The sequence below is a fragment of the Phallusia mammillata genome, chromosome 8, assembly GCF_965637545.1.
Source record: "Phallusia mammillata chromosome 8, kaPhaMamm4.hap1.1, whole genome shotgun sequence".
Lineage (NCBI taxonomy): Eukaryota > Metazoa > Chordata > Ascidiacea > Phlebobranchia > Ascidiidae > Phallusia > Phallusia mammillata.
The window spans coordinates 721,797-736,781 of NC_137259.1; the positions used below are offsets into that span (position 1 = coordinate 721,797).

The 14,985-nt window shown below is 36.6% G+C and overlaps 3 protein-coding genes across 5 annotated transcripts; 1 reads left to right on the forward strand and 2 right to left on the reverse strand.

Moving 5' to 3' along the window:
• Positions 1–1,038: 1,038 nt before the first annotated feature.
• Positions 1,039–5,494, reverse strand: LOC145203671 (galactosylceramide sulfotransferase-like). 3 transcript variants are annotated; one of them, XM_080075926.1, is made up of 10 exons: positions 5,341–5,493; positions 5,123–5,216; positions 4,902–5,039; positions 4,586–4,754; positions 4,244–4,488; positions 3,796–3,915; positions 3,556–3,722; positions 3,415–3,491; positions 1,988–2,090; positions 1,039–1,429 (listed from the first exon to the last, which is right to left on the reverse strand). In XM_080075926.1, exons 1-10 carry the CDS (start codon positions 5,437–5,439, stop codon positions 1,280–1,282), a joined length of 1,362 nt encoding a protein of 453 aa, XP_079932052.1. In that variant the 5' UTR covers positions 5,440–5,493; the 3' UTR covers positions 1,039–1,279. The 3 variants fall into 3 exon arrangements, with proteins under 3 accessions (XP_079932052.1, XP_079932054.1, XP_079932055.1); XM_080075928.1 differs by lacking the exon at positions 3,796–3,915; XM_080075929.1 differs by lacking the exons at positions 1,039–1,429; positions 1,988–2,090 and adding an exon at positions 2,097–2,246 and having other exon boundaries at positions 5,341–5,494.
• Positions 5,495–5,739: 245 nt separating this feature from the next.
• Positions 5,740–9,754, forward strand: LOC145203673 (cytosolic 5'-nucleotidase 3A-like). Its single transcript, XM_080075931.1, has 8 exons — positions 5,740–5,876; positions 6,074–6,210; positions 6,544–6,613; positions 6,925–7,057; positions 7,129–7,218; positions 7,474–7,636; positions 8,118–8,318; positions 9,353–9,754. The coding sequence occupies exons 2-8, from the start codon at positions 6,112–6,114 to the stop codon at positions 9,458–9,460; spliced, it is 864 nt and encodes a 287-aa protein (XP_079932057.1). The 5' UTR covers positions 5,740–5,876; positions 6,074–6,111; the 3' UTR covers positions 9,461–9,754.
• On the reverse strand, positions 9,241–14,825 carry LOC145203672 (uncharacterized). The gene is made up of 9 exons (XM_080075930.1): positions 14,621–14,825; positions 13,960–14,088; positions 13,495–13,539; positions 12,238–12,483; positions 11,738–11,875; positions 11,636–11,677; positions 11,324–11,506; positions 10,329–10,488; positions 9,241–9,826 (listed from the first exon to the last, which is right to left on the reverse strand). The coding sequence occupies exons 1-9, from the start codon at positions 14,805–14,807 to the stop codon at positions 9,820–9,822; spliced, it is 1,137 nt and encodes a 378-aa protein (XP_079932056.1). The 5' UTR covers positions 14,808–14,825; the 3' UTR covers positions 9,241–9,819.
• Positions 14,826–14,985: the final 160 nt, after the last annotated feature.

Genomic DNA, 14,985 nt, shown 5'->3' on the forward strand with positions numbered 1-14,985 from the left:
TAAATCGTCGATTGTGTGTTAATTTCAACAGTTACCATGTGGGAAATTCTACTTATCGGCGGATAATTACGTCTAACAACCATCTTTTACACCAGTCGTGTTATAATTATCGGTCAGTGTATGTAAATTTGTGTCGAAACTGGCATTATGATTATTTTGCCCCGGACATTCAAACTTCGGTGACCGAGATCACTTCGGGTAATAATTTGCTGAAACCTCGATTGTGTTGGGGTTTGTTAAACTATTTGTCCCACAAAAAGCGCTTTCCGTCTGTTTCACCGCAAATTTAAATTGCCTTTAACTGTGTACTTCTTTCTAGTAAAGGTCTTCATTACCTCGCAAAAGAAATTTGTGTCTTTAACGTTTCTTACAAACAATACTTTTTAGCTATGGTTAAAATAAGGTTTTAAAACGTACATTTCTTGGTATGCTTGCAGCACTGGTCGGGTTACACAAAGCTGAAATAGGCGCAACCAACAATTGACACTCAGCCTCTACTTATTCTATGTCGTCTACTAAAACTGTTAGGCGTGTAATCACTGCAGTTTCGCTACAAATATATTGTCCGCTAAAACCTTTGCCGCAATGTCCAGCCCTTTCTGAACGTGACAGGGCAACTTTCAATACGGACTTTGAAATGTTTAATCACCAGAACTACGGCTGCACTATCAATATGTGACATTCTCACACGAGACGCATAACTTTGGGTGACTTTTATGTCGACTCCGCGCTACATTTGACATTTTAACCTCAACAGAATTAAAGCACAACGTGACTTATCTTATGCCTCCGTTATAATTTCACCGAAGACGCAGTATTGACTTACATTAGCCTTTCATGACTTACAAAATTGGAGGAAACACTTTCAGGGGATTTCCTTGGTTTTTAAGTTAAGCTCATGACTGTGTTGGTTGCCATTAGCGATTAGTCACGTGATATTAGCCAACGGCAATTGGTCACGTGACATATGACGCTGGGGATTTTTTTACCGCCCACATAAAATCTGATTTTTTTTTCGACTTTTAGTAAACGCATGCCTCAGACTCAATAGCATATTTACTTTACAATTTGCCTCAGAAAGGTATTTTGCAAAATGTTTTGTGTACCATAAACATACCAATTTAGAATGTATACAAACGTCTTTTTGTCGTACATGCAGAAAATAGCAAACTTTGAATTTCTTAACCTCAGCCAAAAAACGACAAAAACAATTCACAGGCGGTTGGAAGAAAAATGTGCGAATGCAAAAATAATCTAATAACAGTGTATTGTCGCAAACTTATGCAGACGTCCGTACACCTTCCTCTCCAATAATCTTCTTTTGTGCCTCAGCAAGCATCCTACTAATTTCATCGTAGGTGGGTTGGTGAAGTGACAATGTGTCGGTGTAGCTCAGTTGTTTCTCGCGAATGTAATCGCCAAATTTGACCTTTATACAGACATGAATTAGTTGTGACTCTCTTGGGGGTAGAGGCAGTGATGGGATTCGATTTTTTTGTCAGCCGGTTCTATCACAAAATTCATATTTTTCAGCCGGTTCTGTTGCAAAAAGTCCATTGACAGTAACCAGTAATGCTAACCGGTTCGCTGATCTCATTAAATTTTGTGAGACGGTTCTATGGAACCGGTGCGAACCGGTTGAATTCCCCCTCTGGGTAGAGGGCATTCAGCAAATGTTTATACACTAATACCGTGATAATAACTAAGTTACTTTGTTTTTCATACAATTGCGTTTCGTTTTGATTATTTCCTATTTAACCTATTTCATTTTAGGCATCTATGCCATCCGGTCCAAAACATTTTTCGCAAATATATTTTTCTCCTTAAACGTTGCAATTTTTCGACATTAGTTGAACTTAACCTTGAACATTCAAAATGAATTTCACCAAAATTTCTACTGGCAATCTTGCACACAAATTGCCTGCAGTTGTGTGTGATGCTGAACAACCCAACCCTGTACGATTCGCTGATCAGTGAAACGTCTTACCTCTCCCCACGACAACTTATCACATTGTTCATCTGCATCTTCCTTCAATCTGATTCGACTCACCCAAGGTTTCATGTCTCTTCTGTCGTATTCATCAACACATCTGACAAGTTAATGGATGATTTGAGGTTGTGTGGATTGAACAAAGTTTTGGGGCAAAAAGAGGAATTTGAACCAAGGCACCATGGTTTGGGGCAGTAGTGGGATTCAAATTTTTGTCAACCAGTTCTATCACAAAAGTCGTATTTTTCAGTCGATTCTGTTACAAAAAGTCCATTGAAAGTAACCAGTAACGCTAACCGGTTTGCTGATCTCAAAATATCGTGAGCAGATGCTATAGAACTGGTGCGAACCGGCTGAATCCCACCATTGGTTTGGGATGTTAATGGGGAAAACCCACCGAGTTTTGGGTTAAAATGGGTAAGTACCACCATGTCACCCTTTTCTGGCGTGGAGTGGTGAATACTAGGGCTGTTTTCAAATAAAGGTTTTTAATTTTTCAAATAATCAAATATTTTTTTTCCTTTCAAATCAAACAATTCAAATAATTCAGAATATCGGATACACAAGGCCCAGAGTTATTATTAAATAAGGATGGTTGAAAAAAATCTAGGCTACATCTTTTTTTCTGTTTAAAACAATATTTAGTACAGACAGAGACATGTTTCAATTAATCTCTGTAATTTGGCAAAAGCACATGAACATATTCCGTGTGTATTTTTACACCATTACAACTTTTTCTTGGATACTGGCTGAATTGAGTTGTGATCTCTACCATTTTAATCACTTGCACGAAAAACATAAATTATTTCTGGGTGTAACTAATACCGGAATAAACAGTAAATTGTCATGCTTTTTTGTCCAACATTTTTGGGGATGGGTAATGAACATTAATGGAAGGCTGAAAACATAAGTGATTTTGTGTAACCGCAATTCCATAACAATGTCACCAATGTGTTCAAATAAATTGATTTTGTACATATATCGAGGTGTACTGCACAGGAAAAAATTATTTGATTATTTGAAATGAGTAAAAAATTATTTGATAAATTTTCAAATAATTAAAAATTTCAAATAATCAAATAATTATTTGTTTGATAACAGCCCTAGTGAATACCAATCGAGGCAGTCGAAGATCCTTCAATTTTTGAACACACCTTGAATTCACAACTTTTCTCCTTTACTTAACATGTAACATGTGCGTTTGTCCCACACCTGCTCAGTTGCCTTGCGTACATTGACTTACACGTACATGTTTCTCCATTGATGAGAATATTACAGTGGCTTATAATAGAAGTAGCACGTGGGCAGAACCAAAATATAAACAAGTGATTCACATATGATTTCGAGCTTACACCAGTTAAACCGACATGCTGACTGTGTGTGGGTTTTCTATTAAGGACACAGTGAACTAAATCTTGTCATACCTTTTCCTTGTCTTGTTCAACAAGCCACGAAAGTTTGTGAGTTCATTTTCCATCCGATCTCTGCCGTATGCGTCAATCTATAGACGGCAAACATGAATTATAGGACCTGATTTACATTGACGCTTGTGGCACAAATATGACCTTGTCCTCAAGTTTCTTTGCGAAGTGTTCGTAAATTCGAGTGTCCAGTGAGTTCCATTTACGTATCTTTTCCTTAAGCTCATCGGATACCTCCTGTTTAGCATCGGGTTGACGAACTTTTAGTCGAATGTAGATAATTTCGTCGTAAGTCTCCATACATAATAGGTCTAAAGGCAACAAAAAAGGCGATTTAGACTTCATGTTTGCAAACTTCTAAGATTAAAGGCTTGAAACACGAACATTTTAATAGTATGAGCGATTCGTCGAGCTTCTCAGTTATCAACACCAGGCCAAACCACTCATCCATTTTGTGAGCAGCGTACTTCGCATAAGTGACGTCACTACGATCTGGGTCGAAACCTGTAATGATGACGTCATTAACATTTACAACATTCCAACAATTTTTTTCCATGTTCTATTCCACAAAGCAATTTTCGTAAAGTACATTTTATTCTTAATAGTTTAAACCAATTCCCACAACTATAAGTTCGTTCGGTTGACTGTAATAAGCTGGTTCGTTCTTTCAAAAATCGTGCTGAAATCTTGAAACATTTTTCTATGTTTTCTAACAACTTTGGTACTTACATTTCACCTATAAATTTCATACGTTTTGCCTCGAAAACACAATTACTACATGTTATGGTCACATTTGGCAGAAGGCGACTTAATTGCTTGTTTAGATTCTTACCCAGGTCGAACGCCATGTAATTTCTCGCTCTAAAGAACCAAGGAGTTGAGCGGTTGTAGTAAGAGTCGGGATCATCCACGAATTTCTCAAGGGTGCCCGGTTTAGTTTGGTTCTCAAACCACGCGGAGTAAGGCCAGTCACGAAAGAAACCGAAACCGGATTCGAAACAGTCGCTAGGTTCGCGTAGCACTGTTAGAGTTGTCGTGTCTTTGGGCATAACTCTGCTCACGTGCTTGTGGTCGTATCTGTACATGAGAAGTGTTTGGTTCTTGGTCAAAATCCCAATTCCAATCAGTTAAACTTTTTACCTTTATTGACGATGCCAAGTGCTAAAGTACCCACCTCATGTGATGACACAATACGTCGTATCTTTTCACTTGTGGCGTCACAATCCTGGGATCAAACGAAGCAGGGTAACCCCCTAATTCCCATCGTCGTTCTGGAGGTAAGCCGACCACTAACTGGCGCTTCGCAGCGTACCGTAATATGATGTTTGTGATGGTGGTGCTTGCTGAAACACATACGCAAGTTTAAGCTTCGTACGGGCTGGTACAGTAACCGTCTTTCATTCATGAAATTGCCAATTTTCCTTTTATGCATAATTAGCTTGAACATAACCGCTTAAATCACTGGCAGATGCGTGTTATTTTGTACCAACCTGTTTTGTGAGTTTTGACAAACACTAAACCAGTCTTTGGCTTGCAAAAATCATTGGTTTGTATTTTGTCTTTCATCTTTGCTTCGACTATCATCAACTTTTTCTCGACGTTGTTCTGTTTGTGGTTTTTTTGTTGGTCTTTAACAACAAACAATAAACAACTGAAACAGTTTATAAACACGATGTAAGTAACTGTTTGCATAAGTTTCCAGTTAACCTACCTTTATGTTCGTTCAACAGTTGTTCATGAGCCAGAAAGAGCATGTGCTTTTTGCGACGTGCGATTTCCACATTGTTTGTAGCGTAAAGGTTCGCCTAATAATTGAACAATTATAACTTAGACAAACATCAAACCAAGGTGAACATCTTCAAATTACAAAACATTGTCGTGTATTTTTAGTTACAGTTGCCACAGACAGTTAATAAAACAATGTCTTACCTGGTAAATATGAAAGAAACATAGGATAGATAGAAGAAATGTGAAGGTCCTGATTATGCCTGACATGCGGTTTATACTTCTACGCCACCGCTTTGCCATCTTATAACTATTTCAGCTGTATATGTCACAACAAATACCTAAAAACCCTTCCAAGCCAACCAGCAAACGCAGTGCTGTATTGGAAAGCCCCCGGGCGATTTAGCGTAACAACGAAATGTCACAATTAAACAATGATAATAGAACAATAATTCCGGCTACAGAAATGTTTAAAACAACATATTTTTTTAGCTTTAACACAAAGAAGACATGAGTTTGGTATAAGTATGTTTTGTGCAAATTTATTTTTAATTACTTTTTATACGATCTCTATGGTTGTCACATGTGCTTGAAGCAAAAAAGTTGATTTGTTTTGCTTTGTATTTTCCAATTTCATGCGAACTCTTGGCAGCTGTTCGGCAAATTTATATTTCGTGAATAAATTGGAATCACTGCAGTCGTGTTGCTTGTATTGTGCGGTGTTTTTAAACAAAATACAGGTACCTCGCTTTTGTAATTTATAAAATTGTGAATGGTATTGCAGCAATACTATTGCTTACGTAATATAGCAATAGTAACTTAATTGTAAGCAAAGTAGCTGTAAATGATAATGTGAATTGCTGATGAACAAAAAAAGTTCATGCAACGAAAACTAGGCGCCTCATGTTAAAGTTTTGTGGATTGCTTTGTTTTTCAGTTGTTAATTTACGAGGGAAATCGTTGTTAAATCAAACCATGGATATTCTAACTGGTCCCAATGTTCACATAAAAGACAAAACTGCTGTAAATGAGAAAATCAAGGCATTGATGAAAGGTGGATCCAAGTCCCTTCAGGTTTGTGTGCTACATAATGTTTTGGGTAATGTGGTTCAATGAGAGTTTGTTTCACCAATTCAAAATGTATCAATCAGCCACTTCTGCCTAGATTCTGTTAACTTTTTTTGGGAGAATCACTTTTGTGGTTGTATTCCTCACTGTTTTGGTAAATGGTGTAAACTTGTTAACTGCTATTTGTGCTGCACTTAGGTTGAGAGATTTTTGAGCTGTGTTTTGCAGTTTGCCACATCTTCTATGATTAAATAGGTTAAATGGACCATGGCACTGGTTCAACTTTTAAAATACTTGAAATATATCCGCTTATTTCAGCTTTCTTGCATTTTTGCACAGGTCATCAGTGATTTTGACAGAACGCTGAGTCGTCATTCTTACAAAGGCAAAGTTTGCCCAAGTTGCCATGGTGAGCTGCACTACAAATTTTGTCTCAACCTTGCTACTCTTTTCGACCTTACAAAAACAGTTGTAAACTAATCATAAACATAACAGCCAAAGAACTGGTGTATATAGAATACATCATGCACGTTCTCCAGCTTGATTGACAACCTGCACATGGTGACAACAGCGATTGTTAAAACGTCTGCATGATGTATTCTATATACACAAGTACTCTGGCAGTTATGTGTTACATTAAATTACTTTTCAAGTCTTTGTGTAGTGTTCCTAAGTTTTAAACTATACAACCAATTTTTAACTTTACAAATATTTTCGTAGGAATTCTTGAATCAGGTCTAGTTATGTCAGAAAGTACGAGAATGGAGCTACAAGAACTGAAAACAAAATACTACAGCATTGAAATCGACCACAACATGACAATAAAGGAGAAGATCCCCTACATGATTGAATGGTGATGGTAATGTGCTTCATAATGGCCGACCTTCTAGCATCGTGCCTTTATATGTTTTGTGTTTGTTGCAGGTATGAGAAGTCGCACACAATCATGCTTGGTGCCAATATTCTTAAGGATCACATTGCAGATTCAGTGCGAGAATCAAACGTTCGATTGAAGTAAGTGCTAAAGTTTAAAATACATAATTATGCACACCAATTTTTGTTGTATAGGTCAGTGACCACTTGGTAGGGTATTTACTACAAATCAAAGTTTCATAAAATTGGATCATTTTATTGTTGGTAGTTTTGGTCTTTTTGGGAAGTATTAGTTTTGGGAAGTATTTTGTCTTGGAACAACTGTGCATAAACCTCTTTCACTTACTACTCTCTAGCTTCCACTGATGCCAATTTTTTTGCTCATTTTTGTCACAGGGATGGTTGTGATGAAATGTTTACGTTACTCAACAGTCACTCTGTTCCACTTCTCATATTTTCTGCCGGGGTTGGAGACATTTTAAAGGAAGTTATTTCACAAAAATCTACTTTTCACCCCAACATGAAGATTGTATCCAACTTTATGAAGTTCAATGAAAAGGTTCCTGTTTTTTACATTTTCACAAGATTCCTGTAGGTTTGGTTTAACATATGATTCTGGTCAAGATCCATTTTATTGCATACTTAATCCCAAACTGTGGCTTACCATTAGTCAGGAAGGGATTTGAGGCTATCACAAGAGAGAAGAAGGCTAGTCTACTGGAGTTGCCTGCACAATGGCCCTTGGCAGCTTGTTTGATTCCAAACACCACTTTACTAAAAATCCTGGTACAGTTTAAGCTTGTACACCAGTTGGAGTTGACTCCAGTTCATCAATTTTGGATTTTATGTTAGAAGTTGTAAATATTGCAAAAAAAACAAACTTGCTTGTAATGGACATATATGGAGTTAGATGACCAAATTTTCTTTGCTATATTCTGTTCTTACTGGGCAGATTTAGTTCAGCACCCTTTAATAACCCACCAGGGGGTATCCTAATTTAATAACCACCAGTTTAAATATGTTTATCTTATTTGTTTCAGGGCAAAATGATTGGGTTCTTGAGTGATTTGATCCATGTTTTCAACAAAAACGAGGGTTCACTTTGTCATTCTCAATACTTTAACGATATTCGACACCGACATAATATTTTATTGCTGGGTGACTCGATGGGAGATCTGCACATGGCTGACGGAGTGGAGGATGTTTCCACTTGTCTCAAGATCGGTTATTTAAATGATAAAGTTAGTAATAAGGATTATGTAACAATGTGTAGTACTATAAAAGCTTTGAAACAATACATGTTTGACCTAAAATATCTCATTAGTGTGTTTGAAACAGTGTGCACTATCTGCAGCGTATCATGTATTGGCCCAATGCTTTTACATTGATATTGTGACACTGAGCCTAAATCTGTCGTTATTGCCCAGTTGTGGCATCGAACAGGTGGGTGAGGCGTGGCTTTTCAGCTTGCTGCACCCAATGAACTGGAGTGCTATTGGACGGTTACACTAGCCAATACGGCCAATGCTTTGTCACCAGCCGCACTGATGAGATCTTATAGGTTAAAACTGTGCAGCTTACAATGTGTAGTACGATCACCTAATGTTTTAAAACTGTAAAGACATGAGGCTTTGTTCTTACAGATAGGCATCAAATAAACAAGTAAGAACTTTAATTGAATCCTCTTTTGTAGTGATGGGACGGGTACCCGGTATTCGGTACTCGGTATCGATGGTATCTAACGATTTCAGTGGTATCGATACTCGTACTCAGTATCGAAATATTTTGCCTCAGTTTTCGATACCAACGTTCGAGTACCAAAGGCCGATTTACACCATAAGAATACGGGCAACTTTATGCCAATATTTGCTTCGGACAGCACAAAATCGGGAAAAAGTTCCGCCAGGTTACGTAGCTCTTTTTCGCTATCACGTGGAGATTACATTTTTCGGCATGTGTGTGTGCACGCCTGTACCCCGACGATGACAGATAAATTAACCATTGATATACAACTAAGTACAACACTACACCTAAGTACTCGGTACTCGGTATCGAAGGTATATACATGTGGTACTTGTACTTGGTATCGTTACTCGCTTCAAAACCTGGTATCGTCCCATCACTACTCTTTTTCCTAACCAAACATAAAATGTAACAAAAACGTTTAGCCCACTCTGTATAACATTTATTTTGGGAAGAAGCACACAAATACAGAACATCATCATTGCACCGAAGATGACAACTAATTCAAATAACAATTGTTTGTTTTTCAAAGGTTGACGTCCTCCTAGACAGTTTTATGGACGCATGGGACATCGTTCTCACAGATGATCAGTCAATGGACGTTACCAATGCTATTCTTTCCTTAGTAACGGCTGAATGATAATATTCTTCTGATACTTTGCATTAATTCTGCTTTCAGGTTAAATAAGCTAATTTTGTGCTTTAAATTGCATGTGGTTTCAAAACGAAATGGATTTAGTGCCTCTGATATGACAATTAAACTCTTATACCTCTTTATGTCTCCTCTCATCAAAAGAAGTATGCCATTAATCAGTTTTATAATGTACTACTGCCAACTGTCTTGTATTTCTGTATTTGCAAAGGTTTTCGGTGCTTGTTCATTGTGTGTCATGTAGTCCAATAAAGAATGGCAGCAATACAAAACCATTATGCACCCATCGTACATTTATGGATTGATCAAGCAGCTTTGCAATAAGTATGGACATCCATGAAGTAGTATCATGATCTGAAAATGATATATAAAAGTGTAATTGTAAGGTTTAATTACAATTAGGTTTAAAAACAAGTTTATTCAAGTGTGTAATTTTACATGTTAAAAATCAGAAGGGCCTAAAATTAAATATTATGTTGTGTGTCCACTAAACACATTGTGGAGAAAGTCTTCTCCAGTTAAAAAACGTTCATCATGACCAAGACAGATGGCCCAGTGGTTAACGCAAATGCTGTGTGCTCACAAAGTTGGTGGTTCAAACCCTGGTGTGACTAGATATATTCTTAAACAACATGGCTTTAACCTAGCAAAATTAACAAGGGGCAAATTGCGAACAAGACTCATGAAGGTGTTGCATGTCCAACAAGAACCAAAATAAACAAACCAACTGGGATGCCAATAAGAGCTAAGTAGAACAAAGCCAGACGAACAAAAAGTACCAAGGTTCACAGGTTATTACATGATGCTCCTATAACCTGTTTCTCTTTGCACAAACATTTAAACACAGCTTCCTCACTTGTAAGCAGCGTCGTGGATTAATCGCATAATCTCCATTTTGAGGCTAAACTTTCTCTCCCCTGGTATCATTTCCATTTCGGGAAGCAAACTTTTCAAAAACATTTCATCGGCGACACTTGTATCTTGTGGTGAAATCATAGGGGATGCAAAATTTGATTCTAAAACATAAGGAAATAACATCTTGTTAATAGGTACAGAAAAGCAGTTGATATCAGATCCTGTTAAAACATTACAGAGGTATAAAACTGTGCTGCACAAACATATGCATTCAAGTTGCAGATGTTCATATCTAGTGATGGGACGAGCACCCGGTACTCGTTACTCGGTATCGAACGATTTCAGTGGTATCGATACTCGGTATCGAAATATTTTGTCTCAGTTTTCGATACCAATGTGCGAGTACCAAAGGCCAGTTTACACCATAAGAATACGGGCAACTTTAGGCCAATATTTGCTTCGGACAGCACTAAATTAGAAAAAAAGTTCAGTTTACGTATATTTTTTCTCTATCACATGAAGATTACATTTTTCGGCATGTGCGTGTGCACACCTGTACCCCGGCCATGGCAGATAAATTAGCCAGTGATATACAACTAAGTACAACACTACACTTAAGTACTCTGTATCAAAGGCAAATGCACATGGTAATCATACTCGGTATCGGTACTCGCTTCAAAACCTGGTATCGTCCCATCACTATTCATATCTCACTGAACCTTTCAGTGTACTTTACTCATTCTGCGACTACTGTGGCCATTATAGTAACAAAATTGATTTTTATGTTTTCTACATTATAAAAACCAGAAACGCAAAATGATTAAAATGTACTTAAAGCTCTAGTGGTTTTGATTTGCTAAAACGGTTGTAGTTGTAGTTGAAATAAACAGAACAAATGTTTTGCCAGGTCTGTAAACTTATGAACTTATGAGTACATTTAACCTCAATCTGGACAAAGGTAATGTTAAAGAAAATCATAAATATCATATCACTTACTTCGTTGTCGTTTAGCCGGTGTTACACGCATGTCTTCCTCTTGTTCGGAGGAATCGCTCTGGGCAGAAATAATTCCATTCTCATCAGCGCCATCTTGTGGAACATGGAATTCACCTTTGTCGATAAATACCGAAACAATTTGTGGATCTTTGCCCTCTAAGTCAGACTGATCAAGAACTTCATCTGTGCAAGAATTTAAAAATAAAGGATGCACAAACACTGATTTTAACTGTCTACAACTGATTTTTTTATCTTGTATACCCATGCCCAGATTTTTAAGAGAAAATATCACAAAAACCACAAAATGCATACCTCCATTTGTGGTGTTTATTGTAGTTGACAATGCACATTTTCCTACAATATAAAAAAGCTCAAGTAAAGGTACAGAAACAAAAAATGCAAGCAAAAGTTTACCTATGCGACTTGCCACATGTTTTTTGAAACTTGCACTTCGGGTAAAAATGTTTTTGCAGTTAGGGCAATGAAAATGACTTCGGTGGAATCTGTTAACTATTGGACCCTGACAACCTTTCCGACAAGGCAAGCAGCAATCTGAAAATACACAGCAATGATTGTTTGAATAAGGTTCGTTTTGACGAGTTCAGTTAAAATAATTTGAAGCATTAATGAAAGATGTCATGTGCATCTTTAGACTTCTCAATATCAGTCCTATTTGTAGGACCTATTTCTTTGTAGGACTAATGTTGCCCAAGGCTAAAGAGACTTATTGAAAAGAACACAAAGTAACAGATGTAAACATATTTTTCTAAGTGATTGCTTAGTAACACTTTTTTTCAAACTTGTGTTGAAAACTGTTAATCTAATAAAAAAGCATATTGTTCAGTTTGTGTTAATGCTCAACTAGTAATTCAACTTTGATACAAAAATTTAGTACAAATATTTTATTTACTTACAATTGATTTCATTGTAGATGAAGCAGACGGAGTAGTTAAGATGCACATGACAAAGATGATTTTTGAAACTTCCAGGTTTTGTGGAGGAAAATTGGCACAGAGGACAGTTTGTATGATCACTGAGTTGTTCGAAGTATTCCTCAAATGTTTTGTCGGCAAAATATGTCACACTCAAGTCAACGCTACTAAGCGATGACTGAAAATCCATCGAAGAATCGGTCACCATAAAGAGGTTGTCAGCAACATCTGGAATAAAACAACCGTTAAGTTTACCCTAGTTATGACGTTTGTTACTTGTTAGTCAATCATGTACTTTGAATTATTGTACTGTAAAATGTTTAAAAGAGAAGTTCAACCAGTTAAATTGAGAAAATGCCTGTGACAAGTTAGTTAAAAATTAATTCAAACATATATTGGGTGCTTTAAAGGCCCAAGATGATTTCAGATAGGGAATGGTATTAGAAGTCTCCTAATTTTGTTTGTTAGTACCTTACATCAGAGGTGGAAAACAAGCAGCCCGCATCAGAATTTACAACATAGAAAACCAACGTGTGTTTATGTGTAAGTATTTATCTGATATGACTTTACTGGGATTTATCTGCAACATTTAACCATAACATGAAGTCAAACACTTGTACAAAATAAGGATTTTTAGGAGTGTCTGTAACAATATGGAAGTTATGAGGCCCGTTGTAAAAGTATGTTGTAAAAGTATATTGGTTATAACTTTAATTGAAATGCAAGTGCTGTAAATCAGTACTCTTCAACCGGTGTGCATGGTGCACCCTAGAGTGCACCAAAATATGTATAGGGTGCACCAGTATGAAAGTGTATACAAGGGTGCATCACAAACTTTTAATGAACCATTAACATTTGTCTTTCAGGATATCAGAAAAAAGATGTAGGTTTCAACTACTGTATAAATGAACCTTTGTGTTTGTTTAAAATGTTCATGTCTAACACTTTCAGTGCGGATTGACGTTAATTTACGTCAAAAGTTTTGATCAGTGTGTAAAACTTTGGTAGCTCCGCTCGGTTTAATTGACTTGATGATATGCATAATAATTTTTCATATCGCTTTTTACCTCAGTTTACCTTTCAAGTAAACAGGGTGCATGAGTTCGTCACAACAACTTTAAGGGTTCACCAAAACAAAAAAGGATAAAGAGCACTGCTGTAAATTAGCAAAAATATTTGGTCATCTTGTAAGACCATACAATAGGTTTTATGTCACAAACAATAAAGTCTGACACGTACCTGACAGTCGAACATTTGCCTTGAAAGGTTTATTCAGACATTCACCTGAAACATAATTTGTATATAGTGTTATTAAATGAAACTATATTAGGTAAACCAGTGATTCTCAACCATGGCTCTCAGGGCCGCATGCGACTCCCAACTACTTATTTTGCGGCTTGCACCAAATCACCAAAGATTGCTATTTTAGCTTTTAAGGTAATAATCTTTAGTGATTTTCTGATGTCCCGTTCTTTGTGGCTCCTTACACACTTGAAAAACTACCATTTGGTAACCACAGGTTTAAAGAACCACTGGTTTAAACTCTGGTGTTTTGCCATTTTCAAAGATCCTTATTTTAAGCAAAAACATAATAATGGTTGCAATGAATATACCCATATATTTCTTTTTGTGCAAAACACCAATTACAAAGTGGTACTGGATGTACATATTTGATATTAGTGGGCAGACTTGTTTTCTGTATACCTTTATATGCAGCCATATGACCTTTAATTCCAGTTGACCTTGTGAATACTTGATGACAATATGGACAGTGGAAATGGTTTCGCTTACGTTTTTTACCCCCACATAGTTTAGAACAGGAGACGGCACCAACTGTGGCAGAAAAACATGTTTTAAATTAAATCACAATAATAATGTAATAGCGTAGTTATTTGCATTAAATTCCAAGTAGCATCTTTACCAGTGGTGGGATTCAATTTTTTGTCAGCCGGTTCTATCACAAAAGTCATATTTTTCAGCCGGTTCTGTTACAAAAATGTCCATTGACAGTAAACCACTAATGCTAAGCGTAAAATTTCATGAGACAGTTCACAGTTGTATGGAACTGGTGCAAACCGGCTGAATCCCAACGTGGATCTTTACATAACTGTAGCATGTGAAGTGTCAACAAAATAATGTAGGACGCATGTGCTGATGTTTGATACTATTGTTCATAATAACACTTCTTTCTGTCGGAGTACAACTAAGAATTTTAAATACAAAATAAAAAAGCAGGGGTGTGGAAATAATATCGGTCGGATATTAAAATGTAAGCTGCACATACTGTAAGGTAAAAAACTTTATAAGCCGGTAATTACAATCTAATAAATATAGTTCAGCAAACTAGTAAAAAATCAGTCATTACCATCCTGGTCGTTGTGTTTGAAGAATAGACAATGTCTGAAGTGATTTTGCAGGTGACCTTTCATAGCTTCTAAGTCTTTAAATATCCTTGAACAAAGTTTGCAACTCATATCATCTTCATTATATGGTTTTGCTTTCAGAAAATCGCTAAATGTGCTGCCATCAAACTTTGTCAGGACAGACTCCATTATTGGTTTTGTAAGCTGCTGCAACATAGAGCACTGTTTAGTTAACACTATGTTTTAATATCTTTCATTCAACTTTTTTAATAACTAACGTTAAAAAAATTAGGCTTTAAAGCCAAATTTGCTAACAGTTTGCAGTTTGTACTTTATTTTTGCTTTACACTTTAATACGGTAGATACT

What these genes read in the sequence shown, in the direction of transcription:
- LOC145203673 (XM_080075931.1), top strand. Translation starts at nt 6,112, where the DNA reads ATGGATATTCTAACTGGTCCCAATGTTCACATAAAAGACAAAACTGCT. An exon ending in GTGGATCCAAGTCCCTTCAG is followed by an intron (nt 6,211 to 6,543) that starts GTTTGTGTGCTA and finishes ATTTTTGCACAG; the next exon opens with GTCATCAGTGATTTTGACAG. An exon ending in AGTTTGCCCAAGTTGCCATG is followed by an intron (nt 6,614 to 6,924) that starts GTGAGCTGCACT and finishes ATATTTTCGTAG; the next exon opens with GAATTCTTGAATCAGGTCTA.
- LOC145203672 (XM_080075930.1), bottom strand. Translation starts at nt 14,807, where the DNA reads ATGGAGTCTGTCCTGACAAAGTTTGATGGCAGCACATTTAGCGATTTT. An exon ending in GGCAAATGTTCGACTGTCAG is followed by an intron (nt 12,484 to 13,494) that starts GTACGTGTCAGA and finishes GTTTTATTCCAG; the next exon opens with ATGTTGCTGACAACCTCTTT. An exon ending in ACCGGCTAAACGACAACGAA is followed by an intron (nt 10,489 to 11,323) that starts GTAAGTGATATG and finishes CTTATGTTTTAG; the next exon opens with AATCAAATTTTGCATCCCCT.
- LOC145203671 (XM_080075926.1), bottom strand. Translation starts at nt 5,439, where the DNA reads ATGGCAAAGCGGTGGCGTAGAAGTATAAACCGCATGTCAGGCATAATC. An exon ending in CAAAGAAACTTGAGGACAAG is followed by an intron (nt 3,492 to 3,555) that starts GTCATATTTGTG and finishes TGCCGTCTATAG; the next exon opens with ATTGACGCATACGGCAGAGA. An exon ending in TTGAACAAGACAAGGAAAAG is followed by an intron (nt 2,091 to 3,414) that starts GTATGACAAGAT and finishes TTAACTTGTCAG; the next exon opens with ATGTGTTGATGAATACGACA.